At 38.3% G+C, this 15288-nt stretch overlaps 1 protein-coding gene across 8 annotated transcripts in view; it reads left to right on the top strand.

Moving 5' to 3' along the window:
- RAVER2 (ribonucleoprotein, PTB binding 2) overlaps positions 1–15288 on the top strand; it is a 136698-nt gene that overhangs the window by 57333 nt on the left and 64077 nt on the right. For all 8 annotated transcript variants that reach the window (XM_043461077.1, XM_043461074.1, XM_043461076.1 and 5 more), the window contains exon 5: positions 1950–2076. In XM_043461077.1, the coding sequence (XP_043317012.1) occupies positions 1950–2076 (127 nt within the window). The remainder of the gene's footprint in view (positions 1–1949; positions 2077–15288) is intronic.

Below are 15288 nucleotides of genomic sequence, written 5' to 3'. Positions count from 1 at the left end.
TATTCTTGTTTTCAGAAAGGATATGCATGTGGTAAAAACTTTTGAGACTGTGTATGGCTGGAAATATTTTTTATTTCTTTTTCACATTTAATAGCTTAGCTGAATATAAAAATCTAGATTCAAAGATTTTTTCCTGCAGCACTTTGAAAATATTAATTTGTTGCCTTCTTAAATCCAGTGATGATACTTTGAGAATGAAGATGATATTAATCTGCTTCTTGTTTTATTTTGGATTTTTTTTTTCTTTGAGATATGTTCTTCCTTACTGGAAGTTTTTACCATTGGGGGTGGGCAGGGCTTTGATGTTCCTAATTTCATGCCAAAAAAATGTGAGCAGGTGTGTTTTTTTCTGTATCATAATTGGAACCCTTTCATTTTGTGGTCTTGAGTTTTTTTTTAAATTCTGGGAAATTCTCAGCCATTATTTCTTCAAAGATTTCCTTCATTTCTAATCCTTCAGGTACTCCTTTTATGTAGATATTAAGAGTTCCAGTCTCTTCATTGCCTTGGTTTTCTCTTTTGTTTTGTTTGCATTTTTCATTACCATTTTATTTTGTTGTCAGTTCCTTCTTTATCCTTTGCTCATACATTCTTTGATCTTTATCTGACCTGACCTTTCAGATCACTATTTTGTTTTTCAGTCGCATGTATTCTACTATTTAACATATCTATTAAAGCACAGAGTGGAGGTTAAGAATAATTCTTTATGTGTTTCTTCGGTTCCCTCACCTATAGAATGGGGGTATAATACCAACCCCTGTAGAGCTGCTTTGGGGCATTAAGTGATTTAGTCCATGTAACAGGCTTAGAACAATTCCAAGTATATACAGCAAGTGATGGCTGCTATTATTTTTTCACAAACAGTTGTGCTTTTTGCACATCGTATTTCTAATTGGTTGTTCTTCATAACCACTTCTCCGTGTTTCATGTTACCAATAAAAATCTGTTATCTTTTTTTAGGATACCTGCTTTGTTTAGTTACCATTCTTATTATTTCCTATCGTCTCTTATAGGTGCTTCGGTTTGTTGCCTTTAGTTTTTGTGGCTGCATTTTCCAGATGTCTAGTTACTTTGTTTTGTGATTACATATTTCTTTTGGTAGCGGGGTGGTGATTGACTTTCTTGTGTGTGAGTTTGTAGACATTGAGGGGCTAGAGGATGGACAAGGAGAGCTGGTTTTTAAAAACTGAGAACAATGTCATATATTTAGCTACCCAGTTATATGTATATAAAGCCCATTCATCTTTGTTTCATATTAGAAGATTAATGAATCAAGACCTTAATTATAAGAAAATATTGCTTTGTAAAGCATCCCACATCATTAAACTTTAGATCAACATTATAGTAAGATTCTTCTGTAGTATCAAAGCATTCATATTGTGTCAGGTTACCTCCCTGTTAGTAAATTCAGATTCCCTTGATATCTTGCCCCTTGCATGAAGAGATTCATCTGACTAAATTGTTAGTTCTCTTAAAGCCATTTCTGTTTCACGGAAACCTTCTCTGAGGATTTCGGTGTATGTTGCATGAATATCTTAGAATGCTGTGCTGTGCTTGGTTGTTCAGTCATGTCTGACTCTTTGTGACCCCATGGACCGCTGCCCACCAGGCTCCTCTGTCCATGAGGATTCTCCAGGCAAGAATACTGGAGTGGGTTGCCATGCCTTCCTCCACAGGACCTTCCCTACCCAAGGACCAAACCTAGGTCTCCCGCCTTGCAGGCGGATTTTTTACCAGCTGAGCTACCAGGGAAACTCATATCTTAGAGTATCTTATTATAATTAGGAATTGTGGTAGAATGTATACAAGTGTATGACATAAAACAAGTTGTGTTTATTATAAAATAGATCTTATCAGACAAATGAGAATTTTCGGGAAAAAAAAGCCTTTACAGTTTCATCTTTGTGCTTACCCATGTTCTTATTTTTGTATTTCTGTATTCATCAAAGAGGCACAGTAATCAAAAGGGCTTACTTCCAGAGCCAAATCCAGTGCAAATCATGAAAAGTTTAAACAACCCTGCCATGTTGCAAATTCTTCTACAACCCCAGCTCTGTGGGCGGACTGTTAAACCAGGTAAGCATCACATGTACTAATGACATGTAGAATATTGGCTTGAGGTTAATTGTACTGTTTTACATGAAAAACACCTTTAAATTAGTCCACAGTATTTTTTCTAGAATTTATCAATGAATTTTAATTAATGATCTGAGGTGAAATTATGTTTTGACTCTTTTTGGTAGGCACAAATTGCTTATGGATTTCCTGATTTTTTTAAAACTAAGTATTAAATATTAAGCCTTCAAGTGTAGTTGCTGGTTGCCATGAATTTCTAAACCAGGTTTCACATGGTTTAATAAGGTAATATTTAACATACTACATTGTTACAGCTCATTTTAGCAAAGGATGTGATACTTTTCTATGTAATATTTTTGGCAGAATTACTTTGTTGTAAAGTGCTAAAGATCAGTTTCCTCTGTGCTGTTATCTTTTTTATTCAATTGTGAAATTGTTTTACTTTGTTGAAAATGATGAAAACAATATCATTTTCCCAGTATTGCGGAAATTGTTATAATACTGGCATGCATTAAATATCTGTCTATTTAGTATTCATTGGAGGAGTTTATTTGCCTTTTGAAATGCATAGCTGTACATACACAAAATGTATACTTTATCATTAGGAAATGAATGCCTGTATTCAACATTAAGCTTTAGATTACAAATGTTTAGATTAAATGTATTTATTCTGTTTCAGCTCCAACTGGTCTAACGCCAACTAGCATACTACAATTCTATTGTAGCACTAACTACCTAGAGTTAGCACGGATGCTATGAGTGAGGGCTTAAGTCCCCAACAGGTCTGCCCTTACTTTAGACACTAGCCACACTACAGAGGTCTCCAGGCCTGTTCTGGCTAACTCGCTTCAAATTTGGGGGTTCCTGTGACACCGCAGGTTCAATAATGTGTTCAGTTCAGTTCAGTTGCTCAGTTGTGTCCAACTCTTTGCAACCCCATGGATTGCAGCACGCCAGGCTTCCCTGTCCATCACCAGCTCCCAGACCTTGCCCAAATTTATGTCCATCGAGTTGGTGATGCTATCCAACCGTCTTATCCTCTGTCGTCTTCTCCTCCTGCCTTCAATCTTTCCCAGCATCAGGATCTTCTCCAATGAGTCTATAGACTCCCATAACTTAGGAGAGCACTGTACTTACAATTACAATTTTGTTACAAAAGGATGTAACTCAGAAACAGCATAATTAAGAGACTTAGGGCCGTGGCTCATAGGTCCTAACTGCAGAGCTTTTATGCTCTTTCCCCGTAGGATCAGAGCACATTTGCCTCCCAGCACACCAGTGTATTAGTTAACCAGAGATCTCTACTGAACTAGCTTCAGTGTCTAGAGGTTTTATGGGGGTTTTATATGTAGGCATGACTGGCCATGTTATTGAACTCTTACCTGCGGTTCTCTTCCTCTTCCTGGAGGTCAGGAGGCTAGGCTAATACTTACCTTGGAGAGACAGCAGTCCTGAAGAGAGATCTTAGTTCCCTACTCAGGAATTGAACCTAGGAAACCTAAATGAAAACCAGGATTCCTAGCCATCAGGCCACCAGGAGCTAGGGGCTCGAGGCAAAATGACCCTGTCTCTTTCCCCCATTTGAAAGCAAGAGTGTTTCAAGGAGGCAAAAACTCTTAAAAACAGGTATAAAATTTATTATTAGAGTTACAGCACAATGTATGGGAGAGCACATGGAGAAATAGTGTATTTAAGACATAAACAAGGCAGAAATACACACCCAGTGAGGAGTGCAGTGAAGACGTGATTTAAATCACGTAGAACATTGTTTCCCGGTCTTTGTTTACATTTGGCCAATTATTATTTTTTCTTAATTAATTAATTTATTTTAATTGGAGGCTAATTACTTTACAGTATTGTAGTGGTTTTTGCCATACATTAACATGAATCAGCCATGGGTGTACATGTGTTCCCCATCCTGAACCCCCCTCCCACCTCCCTCCCCATCCCATCCCTCAGGGCATCCCAGTGCACCAGCCCTGAGCACCCTGTCTCATGCATCGAACCTAGACTGGCGATCTGTTTCACATATGATAATATACATGTTTCAGTGCTGTTCTCTCAAGTCATCCCACCCTCGCCTTCTCCCAAAAAGAGTCCAAAAGACTGTTCTTTACATCTGTGTCTCTTGCTGTCTCGCAAATAGGGTCATTGTTACCATCTTTTAAATTCCATACATATGCGTTAGTATACTGTATTGGTGTTTTTCTTTCTGACTTACTTCACTCTGTATAATGGGCTACAGTTTCATCCACCTCATTAGAACTGATTCAAGTGCATTCTTTTTAATGGCTGAGTAATATTCCATTGTGTGTATGTACCACAGCTTTCTTATTCATTTGTCTGCTGATGGACATCTAGGTTGCTTCCATGTCCTGGCTATTGTAAACAGTGCTGTGATGAACATTGGGGTACACGTGTCTCTTTAAGTTCTGGTTTCCTCAGTGTGTATGCCCAGCAGTGGGATTGCTGGGTCATATGGCAGTCCTAGTTCCAGTTTTTTAAGCAATCTCCACACTGTTCTCCATAGTGGCTGTACTAGCTTGCATTCCCACCAACAGTGTAAGAGGGTTCCCTTTTCTCCACACCCTCTCCAGCATTTATTGTTTGTAGACTTTTGGATAGCAGCCATTCTGACTGGCATGAGATGGTACCTCACTGTGGTTTTGATTTGCATTTCTCTAATAATGAGTGATGTTGAGCATCTTTTCATGTGTTTGTTAGCCATCTGTGTCTTCTTTAGAGAAATGCCTGTTTAGTTCTTTGGCCCATTTTATGATTGGGTCATTTATTTTTCTGGAATTGAGCTGCAGGAGCTGTTTTTATAGTTTTGAGATTAATTCTTTGTCAGTTGCTTCGTTTGCTATTATTTTCTCCCATTCTGAAGACTGTCTTTTCACCTTGTTTATAGTTTCCTTTGTAGTGCAAAAGCTTTTAAGTTTAATTAGGTCCCATTTGTTTAGTTTTGCTTTTATTTTCATTACTCTGGGAAGTGGGTCATAGAGGATCATGCTGTGATTTATGTCAGTGTTTTGCCTATGTTTTCCTCTAGGAGTTTTATAGTTTCTGGTCTTATGTTTAGATCTTTAATCCATTTTGAGTTTATTTTTGTGTCTGGTGATAGAAAGTATTCTAGTTTCATTCTTTTACAAGTGGTTGACCAGTTTTCCCAGCACCATTTGTTAAAGGGATTGTCTTTTCTCCATTGTATATTCTTGCCTTCTTTGTCAAAGCTAAGGTGTTCATCGGTGCATAGATTTATCTCTGGGCTTTCTATTTTGTTCCATTGATCTATATTTCTGTCTTTGTGCCAGTACCATACTGTCTTGATGACTGTAGCTTTGTAGTATAGTCTGAAGTCAGGCAGGTTGATTCCTTCAGTTCCATTCTTCTTAAAATTGCTTTGGCTATTCGAGGTTTCAGTTCAGTTCAGTTCAGTCGCTCAGTCGTGTCTGACTCTTTGCAACCCCATGAATCACAGCACGCCAGGCCTCCCTGTCCATAGCAAACTCCCAGAGTTTACTCAAACTCATGCCCATCGAGTTGGTAATGCCATCCAGCCATCTCATCCTCTGTCATCCCCTTCTCCTCCTGCCCCCAATCCCTCCCAGCATCAGGGTCTTTTCCAGTGAGTCAACTCTTCGCATGAGGTGGCCAAAGTACTGGAGTTTCAGCTTCAGCATCAGTCCTTCCTGGCCAATTATCTTGTTTCTTTCTTCACACCTGACTGATCCTTGGACCCCCACCCCAGATGTGTGAGCAACATTTTGATAAGATGGATCCTACCACAGAGGCCTATGGGTGCATGTCCACAGTTATTATGGGGTGAGGCCCCCTCCCTTTCTGACCCCCTGAGAAGCCTTCCTGCACACATGCAGACAGGGAAGTCTTCCTTCACCTCAGGCACCTTCTCTCTCTGCTTTAGCCGAACTCAGCCTGTGCCACTATCTTTGTCCTTGGAGTGTCTGGTAAGAAGAAGGCTTGAATTTTACTCTACTTGACAAACACCAGCTGTTCATCTAGGGGCCCATCTATCTCCTTCCTCAATATCACATGGCTCAAAGCCCCCATTCTCTAATCACGTTAGGTCTTTCAGGTATGACCGGTCCCCATTCTGAAGCCATGTAGGGGCCTACCCTGAGTCACCTCATTCATTAATATAACAAAAACACTCCTATCCCCTGGGAAGTTCCAAGGGTTTGAGTTTCCCCTCCAGGAACCAAAGACAAAGACCAGTTAAATTCTTTATTATACCAACAATGTTCGTATTAAGTACTTCATATAATCATCAATTATTTATTTACAAGAAGTATCTTCAGAGGTGTCCAGCTCAGCCTATTATGCAGTCAAATATCCCTCCTACAATTTTTTTTTCAGAATTAGATGACTTTCAGTTAAGTCGCACAATCGTGTCTGACTCTTTGCGACCCCATGGACTGCAGCACGCCAGGCCTCCCTATCCATCACCAACTCCCAGAGTTTACTCAAGCTTATGTCCATTGAGTTGGTGATTCCATCCAACCATCTCATCCTCTGTCATCCCCTTCTCCTGCCTTCAATCTTTCCCAGCATCAGGGTCTTTTCAAATGAGTCAGTTCTTCACATCAGGTGGCCAAAGTATTGGAGTTTCAGGTTCAGCATCAGTCCTTCCAATGAATACTCAGGACTGATTTCCTTTAGGATGGACTGGTTGGATCTCCTTGCAGTCCCTGGGACTCTCAAGAGTCTTCTCCAGCATCACAGTTCAAAAGCATCAATTCTTTGGCACTCAGCTTTCTTTATAGTCCAAGTCTCACATCCATACATGACTACTGGAAAAACCATAGCTTTGACTAGATGGACCTTTGTTTGCAAAGTAATGTATCTGCTTTTTAATATGGTGTCTTGGTTGGTCATAAATTTTCTTCCAAGGAGCAAGTGTCTTTTAATTTCATGGCTGCAGTCACCATCTGCAGTGATTTTGGAGCCCCCCAAAATAAAGTCTGTCACTGTTTCCATTGTTTCCCCATCTATTTGCCATGAAGTGATGGCACTGGATGCTATGATCTTAGTTTTCTGAATGTTGAGTTTTAAGCCAGCTTTTTCACTCTCCTCTTTCATCAAGAGGCTCTTTATTTCTGCTTTGCTTTCTGCCACAAGGGTGGTGTCATCTGCATATCTTGAGATTATTGATATTTCTCCCTGCAATCTTGATTCCAGCTTGTGTTTCATCCTGCCCAGCGTATCACATGATATACTATGCATATAAGTTAAATAAGCAGGGTGACAATATACAGCTTATGGTGACTGCAGCCATGAAATAAAAAGATGCTTACTCCTTCGAAGAAAAGTTACGATCAACCTAGACACCGTATTAAAAAGCAGATACATTACTTTGCCAACAAAGTTACGTCTAGTCAAGGCTATGGTTTTCCAGTAATCATGTATGGATGTGAGACTTGGACTGCAAGGAAAGCTGAGCACCAAAGAACTGATGCTCTTGAACTGTGGTATTGGAGAAGACTCTTGAGAGTCCCTTGGACTGCAAGGAGATCCAACCAGTCAATCCTAAAGGTAGTCCTGAATATACATTGGAAGGACTGATGCTGAGGCTGAACCTCCAATTCTTTGGCCACCTGATGTGAAGAAACTGACTCATTGGAAAAGACCCTGATGCTGGGAAAGATTGAAGGCAGGAGGAGAAAGGGACGACAGAGGATGAGATGGTTGGATGGCATCACCAACTCAATGGACATGAGTTTGAGTAAACTCCGGGAGTTGGTGATGGACAGGGAGGCCTGGTGTGCTGCATGGGGTCACAAAGAGTCAGACAAGACTGAGCAACTGAACTGAACTGAACTGATGTACTCCTTTCCCGATTTGAAACCAGTTGTTGTTCCATGTGCAGTTATAACTGTTGCTTCCTGACCTGCGTACAGATTTCTCAGGAGGCAGGTAAGGTGGTCTGGTATTCCCATCTCTTTCAGAATTTTCCACAGTTTCTTGTGATCCACACAGTCAAAGGCTTTGGCATAGTCAATGAGGCAGAAGTAGATGTTTTTCTGGAATGCTCTTGCTTTTTCGATGATCCAACGGATGTTGGCAGTTTGATCTCTGGTTCCTCTGCCTTTTCTAAATCCAGCTTGAACATCTGGAAGTTCATGGTTCAAGTACTGTTGAAGCCTGGCTTGGAGAATTTTCAGCATTACTTTACTAGCATGTAAGATGAGTTCAGTTGTGTGGTAGTCTGAGCATTCTTTGGCATTGCCTTTCTTTGGGATTGGAATGAAAACTGACCTTTTCTAGTCCTGTGGCCACTGCTGAGTTGTCCACATTTGCTGACATATTGAGTGCAGCACTTCCATAGCATCATCTTTTAGGATTTGAAATAGCTCAACTGGATTCCATCACCTCCACTAACTTTGTTTGTAGTGATGCTTCCTAAAGCCCACTTGACTTCACATTCCAGGATGTCCAGCTCTAGGTGAGTGATCATGCCATCTGGGTTGTAAAGACCTTTTTTATGTAGTTATTCTGTGTATTCTTGCCCCCTCTTCTTAATATCTTCTGCTTCTGTTAGGGCCATACCATTTCTGTCCTTTATTGTGCCCACCTTTGCATGAAATGTTCCCTTGGTATTTCGAATTTTCTTGAGATCTCTAGTCTTTCCCATTCTGTTCTTTTCCTGTATTTCTTTGCATTGATCACTGAGGAGGGCTTTCTTATCTCTCCTTACTATCAAATGGGTATCTTTTCTTTTCTCCTTTGACTTTCACTTCTTTTCTCAGCTGTTCGTAAGGCCTACTTGGACAACCATTTTTCCTTTTTTTATTTCTTTTTCTTGGGTATAGTCTTGATCCCTGCCTCCTGTATAATGTCATGAACCTCCGTCCATAGTTCTTCAGGCACTCTGTCTATTAGATCTAATCCCTTGAATCAGTTTCTCATTTCCACTGTATAATCGTAAGGAATTTGATTTAGGTCATACCTGAATGGCCTAGTGGTTTTCCCTGCTTTCTTCAATTGAAGTCTGAATTTGACAACAAGGGGTTCATGATCTGAGCCATAGTCAGCTCCCAGTCTTGTTTTTGCTGATTGTATAGAGTTTCTCCACCTGTGACTGCAAAAAATATAATCAATCTGATTTCGGTATTGACCATCTGGTGATGTCCATATGTAGAGTCTTCCTGTGTGTTGCTGGAAGAGGGTGTTTGCTATGACCAGTGTGTTCTCTTGGCAAAACTCTGTTAGCCTTTGCCCTGCTTCATTCTGTATTCCAAGGCCAAATTTGCCCATTGTTCCAGGTGTTTCTTGACTTCCTACTTTTGCATTCCACTCCCCTGTAATGAAAATGACAGCTTTTTGGGGTATTAGTTCTAGAAGGTCTTCTAGGTTTTTATAAAACCATTCAACTTCAGCTTCTTCAGCATTACTGGTTGGGGCATAAACTTGGATTACTGTGATGCTGAATGGTTTACCTTGAAAAGGAGCAGAGATCATTCTGTTGTTTTTGAGATTGCATCCAAGTACTGCATTTTGGACTCTCTTGTTGACTATGATGGCTACTCTATTTCTTCTAAGGGATTCTTGCCCACTGTAGTAGATAAAATGGTCATCTGAGTTAAATGAGACTTTAAAGGTAAAGCTTTAACCTCCTGCAGTTTTAATGGTATAGAGATATCCTTTGTATGTCTTGACTACTCAAAGCATAAGCAGCTCATTATTTGCAAGGCAACTATTCCCTGGTTTGACAAGTTTAATTACTAAGTTTTTTCTTTTATTAGATGGTAATTTTTAGCTTTTAGCTGCTTATTCTAGTTCTTCCTATGAAGAAACATAAAATAAATCTATCCTTCTTCCATAGGAATAGCCTTCTAATGTTTGGAGATAACTATCAGGAAACTGTAGTCATCTTTGATTTTCTTTGTTTTCTGTTCTTCAGACCAGTGGTCTCCTTTTGTTTATTTTTTGTTTATACATTCTATCAGTAAAGTGTATTTTAGTGGAACCCCAATATATACAGTTTATGTATCACTTATGTGTCAATTACATAAATGCACCTTTGTCAACCCATATATTAAGAATTGAGAAAACTAAATATTTATACACTGTAAGATGAAAATATAAACAGCAGTCTCTTTTTAAATAAGAACCATCTTATTTATTTTAATTTTACTTTTTTCTTCAAGTATAGTTGATTTACAGTGTTGTGTTAGTTTCAGGTAGATAGCAAAGTGATTCAGTTATGCATGTGTATCTATTTCTTTCAGATTCTTTTCCCTTAGGTTATTACAAAATATTGAGTATAGTTTGCTTTATACACCTCTTCTACTCTTCATAAACTATAGTTCTGTTCTTGACTTTCCATAGCAGGTCATAGGATATGCTCTCCAGAGCCCCCAGCAAGTTTTCCTCTCCTAGATAGGTTATCTGGGTTGCCCTGCAGAATGGCATACACAGACAAATTTATCCTGTCGATTGGTTCTAATCACCACAGAATGCAGTGGGATTTCCTTCCTGTCCTCATTATATTTCTATTAATACAGTCCAAGATTGCATCAGTGTTTAAAGACGTATATTACACTTGTGGGTCTATTAGAAAGTAATAGTTCACACCTGGGCTATCTTTAGTAACTTCTCCCCAAAATTATTTTTTTTCTCTTCTTTTTATCTAAGGATATGTATTCTCCCCCTCTGCTTTTCTCCTCAGGTTAGTATATGACCATATGAGATTATACTTTTTCACCTCAGTGCTACTTTTACAATGTTAAGAAGGATATTTCAGTATTACACTGATAACTTCTGCTTTATTTAGAATGGGAAGGGAAGAGGGTTAAATACCTTACTTGAACACATGCAGAGCTTCTGAAGAATGTGTGGAAAGTTTGTTGCTGTTCAGGAAACAAAAACTGTCTTGTTAATCAGTAAGTTTCATTTGTTTTTTCCTTATTGTGTTTATTACTGTATCTTAACTATATTCCTTATTATAGCATAAACTCTTCACAGAGGCCTCTGAGCAAACTAAAATAGTTACAAAGGGTCATAATTCTCAGAGATTATCCTTATATTATAGGATACATATATATACAAGTGTGCCTCATTTTATTGTGCTTCACAGATACTGTGTTTTTTTTAAAAATTGAAGGTTTGTGGCAACACTGCTTTGTCAGATGATGGTTTGCATTTTAAAACTGAGGTGTATATATATTGTTTTATATATGTAGCATAAACCTAACTTTTTTATATGTACCAGGAAACAAAGAAAAATTGTGTGACTTACTTTACTGCGGTAATCACTTTATTGGAGTGACCTGGAACCAAATCTTCAATGTCTCTGAAGTCTGCCTATGTGATATATTTATATTTAAACCCTTGTCTTACTTCTTGCTCATTGTATCATTTTTTTTTCCAAGTAAATGACACATATTTACTTGTTTATTGCCTTTTCTTCCACTAGAACACAGAAGGCTCCATAAAGGCAAAGATTTATCTGTTTTGTTCCTCTCCGGTACCTAGAACAGACCTGCTATTTAGAGTAAAAAGTACTTAAATATTGTCTACTGATTAAACTCCTTCCTTTACGTCTCTGTTGTATGACTTATACATACCTGGTTATATATGATCTAGTCTGTAAATTTTCAACTACCTTTCTTGTCTGCCTTCTTTTCTGTCTAATCTAATCTGTGCATAACCATCAGGTTGATTTTCCTCCCACACCCACTTTATGTTACTTGAACCATACTGATCTTTTCTTTTCAATCTAGACCTTTGAACTACCTTAAAAAAATGCAGTATAATGTAAATATTGTAACTTACAGTCTAAATTGTAGTTTTAGCAGCTTTCAGTTCAGTTCAGTTGCTCAGTTCTGTCCGACTCTTTGCGATCCCATGGACTGCAACACATCAGCCTTCCCTGTCCATCACCAACTCCTGGAGCTTACTCAAATTCATGTCCATCGAGTCAGTGATGCCATCTAACCATCTCGTCCTCTGTCATTCCCCTCTCCTCCTGCCTTCAATCTTTCCCAGCATCAGGGTCTTTTCTAATTAGTCAGTTCTTCACATCAGGTGGCCAGAGTCTTGGAGCTTCAGCTTTAGCATCAGTCCTTCCAGTGAATATTCAGGACTGATCTCCTTTAGGATGGACTGGTTGGATCTCCTTGCAGTCCAAGGAGTCTTCTCCAACATCACAGTTCAAAAGCATCAATTCTTCAGCGCTCAGCCTTCTTTATAGTCCAGCTCTCACATCCATACATGACTACTGGAAAAACCATAGCTTAAACTAGATGGACTTTTGTTGGCAAAGTAATATCTCTGCTTTTTAATACACTGTCTAAGTTTGTCATAGCTTTTCTTCCAAGGGGCAAGCGTCTTTTAATTTCTTGGCTGCAGTTACCATCTGCAGTGATTTTGGAGCCCAAGAAAATAAAGTCTGTCGCTGTTTCCTTGTTTCCCTGTTTGCCATGAAGTGATTGGACTAGATGCCATGATCTTAGTTTTTTGAATGTTGAGTTTTAAGCCACCTTTTTCACTCTCCTCTCGCTTTCACCATGCTTTACTGAAGTATAATTGAGGCACAGTCATCTGCACATATTTAAATTGTACAAATTGGTAAGCTTTGCTATTTATATGACCCATGAAACTATCATCATACTCAAAATGATGAAGATATTCATTACTCTCAAAACTTTCCTTTTGCCTCTTTGTAACTCACCCTTTTCCTCATCCCCAGGAAACTACTGATTTGCTTCCTGTCACTAAAGTTTAAATTTTCTAGAAGTTTATATAAATGGAGTCAAACAGTATGTACTGTATGACTTCTTTCCCTAAGCTTATTATTTTGAGATTCATCCATGTTGTTTCATGTTATCATTAGTTTTTTCCCTTTTTAATGCTGAGCAGTATTCTCTTCCACAATTTGCACTTTCATTGATTTGTTGAACATTGAGTTATTTCCTGTTTGGGGTCATTACAGATAAAATTGCTCTGGACATTTGCTTTTATTTCTTTATTTGGCTGCACTGGGTTTTAGTTGTGGCACATGGGATTTTCAATCTTTGTTGCAGCATGCAGGATCTTTAGTTGTGGCACATGGGACCTAGTTCCCTGATCAGGATAGATCCTGGGCCCTCTGCATTGGGAGTAGAGTCTTAACCGCTGGACTACCAAGGAAGTCCCCCACCTGTTTTCTAATGTGTTTTCTGACAAATTTACATTCTTACCGTCAGTGTCCAGGGCTGTAGTTCACTCGATGTCCTCACCAACATTTGACATACTGACCCTTTAATTTTAGTCTTTCTGTTTGGTTTATATCTTATGTGGTTTTAATTTGAATATCCCTTTTGCCAAATGGTTTTGAACATCTTTTAATGTACTAGTTTGTCATCTTTGTATCTCCTTAGTTAATATATCTTTTGAAATATTTTGTATATTTTAAAATTAAGCTGTTTATCTTCTTAAGTTATTAGGGTTCTTTATTCTAGATACAAGTCCTTTATTGGATATATTTGGGTTTGCAGCCACTCTGTAGATTGTCCTTTTATTTTCTTAATATCTTTTGAAGAACAAAATTTCTTATTTTGACAATGTCCTGTTTATTATTTTTTTATTTTATAATTCTTATTTCTTATGTCATGTTTAAAAAATCTTTGCCAAATTCGAGATAACAAAAATGTCCTTTTGTGTTTTCTTCAAGAAGTTTTATAATTTTACCTCTTAAGTTTAGGTTTATAAATGATTTCAAGTTAATTGTTATTTACAATATGAGGTAAAGGTCCAGGTTAATATTTTTTTATAGTTGTTCCAGCATAATTTGTTAAAAAAGATTATCCTTTTTCATTGAATTTCTTGACACTTTTTTCAAAAATCTATGACTATATATATAGGGCTCTGTCTCTGGACCCCCTATTCTATTCCATTGATCTAAATGTCTGTATTTATACCAATGCTGCATTGTCTTGATAGTTTTATAGTAAGTCCTGAAAACAGTAAGTATAAGTGCTCCAACTCTATTCCTTCTCTATTTGTTTTGTCTATCCTAGGTCCTTTGTATGTGCATATAAATTTTAGAATCAGCTATCAATTTGTGTGAAAAATGTCTGCTGGGAATTTGGAATTGTGTTGAATCTGTATGCTGATTTGTGCAAAATTGACAACAATTTGCCATAAATATATCTCTCCATTTATTAGGGTCTTCTTTTGTTTTATCAACAATGTTTTGTAGTTTTCAGGGTGTAAACCTGACACACATTTTTTCAGGTTTATCCTTAGCAGTTCATATTCCTTGATACTATTTTTTATTGTAATTTTGAGGCAGAAGTCACATAACATGAAATTAATCATTTTAAAGTCAATAGTTCAGTGACATTTGGTACATTCATAGCGTTGTGTATCACAAACTCTGCCTAACTTTCAAAACATTTTCATTACCTCAAAATAAAATCTGTACCCACTAAACAGTTATTGCCCTATTTTCCCTCTGCCTAGGCCCTGGCAATAGCCCATCTGCTTTCTTTTTTTTTTTTTTAATTTTTTTATTAGTTGGAGGCTAATTACTTCACAACATTGCAGTGGGTTTTGTCATACATTGATATGAATCAGCCATAGATTTACACGTATTCCCCATCCCGATCCCCCCTCCCACCTCCCTCTCCACCCGATTCCTCTGGGTCTTCCCAGTGCACCAGGCCCGAGCACTTGTCTCATGCATCCCACCTGGGCTGGTGATCTGTTTCACCATAGATAGTATACATGCTGTTCTTTTGAAATATCCCACCCTCACATTCTCCCACAGAGTTCAAAAGTCTGTTCTGTATTTCTGTGTCTCTTTTTCTGTTTTGCATATAGGGTTATCATTACCATCTTTCTAAATTCCATATATATGTGTTAGTATGCTGTAATGTTCTTTATCTTTCTGGCTTACTTCACTCTGTATAATGGGCTCCAGTTTCATCCATTTCATTAGGACTGATTCAAATGAATTCTTTTTAACGGCTGAGTAATATTCCATGGTGTATATGTACCACAGCTTCCTTATCCATTCATCTGCTGATGGGCATCTAGGTTGCTTCCATGTCCTGGCTATTATAAACAGTGCTGCGATGAACATTGGGGTGCACGTGTCTCTTTCAGATCTGGTTTCCTCAGTGTGTATGCCCGGAAGTGGTATTGCTGGGTCATATGGCAGTCCTAGTTCCAGTTTTTCTAGGAATCCCACACTGTTTTCATAAGTGG

This window comes from Cervus canadensis, chromosome 2 (genome assembly GCF_019320065.1).
Source record: "Cervus canadensis isolate Bull #8, Minnesota chromosome 2, ASM1932006v1, whole genome shotgun sequence".
Taxonomy (NCBI): domain Eukaryota; kingdom Metazoa; phylum Chordata; class Mammalia; order Artiodactyla; family Cervidae; genus Cervus; species Cervus canadensis.
This window is presented reverse-complemented; position numbering and strand designations above follow the sequence as displayed.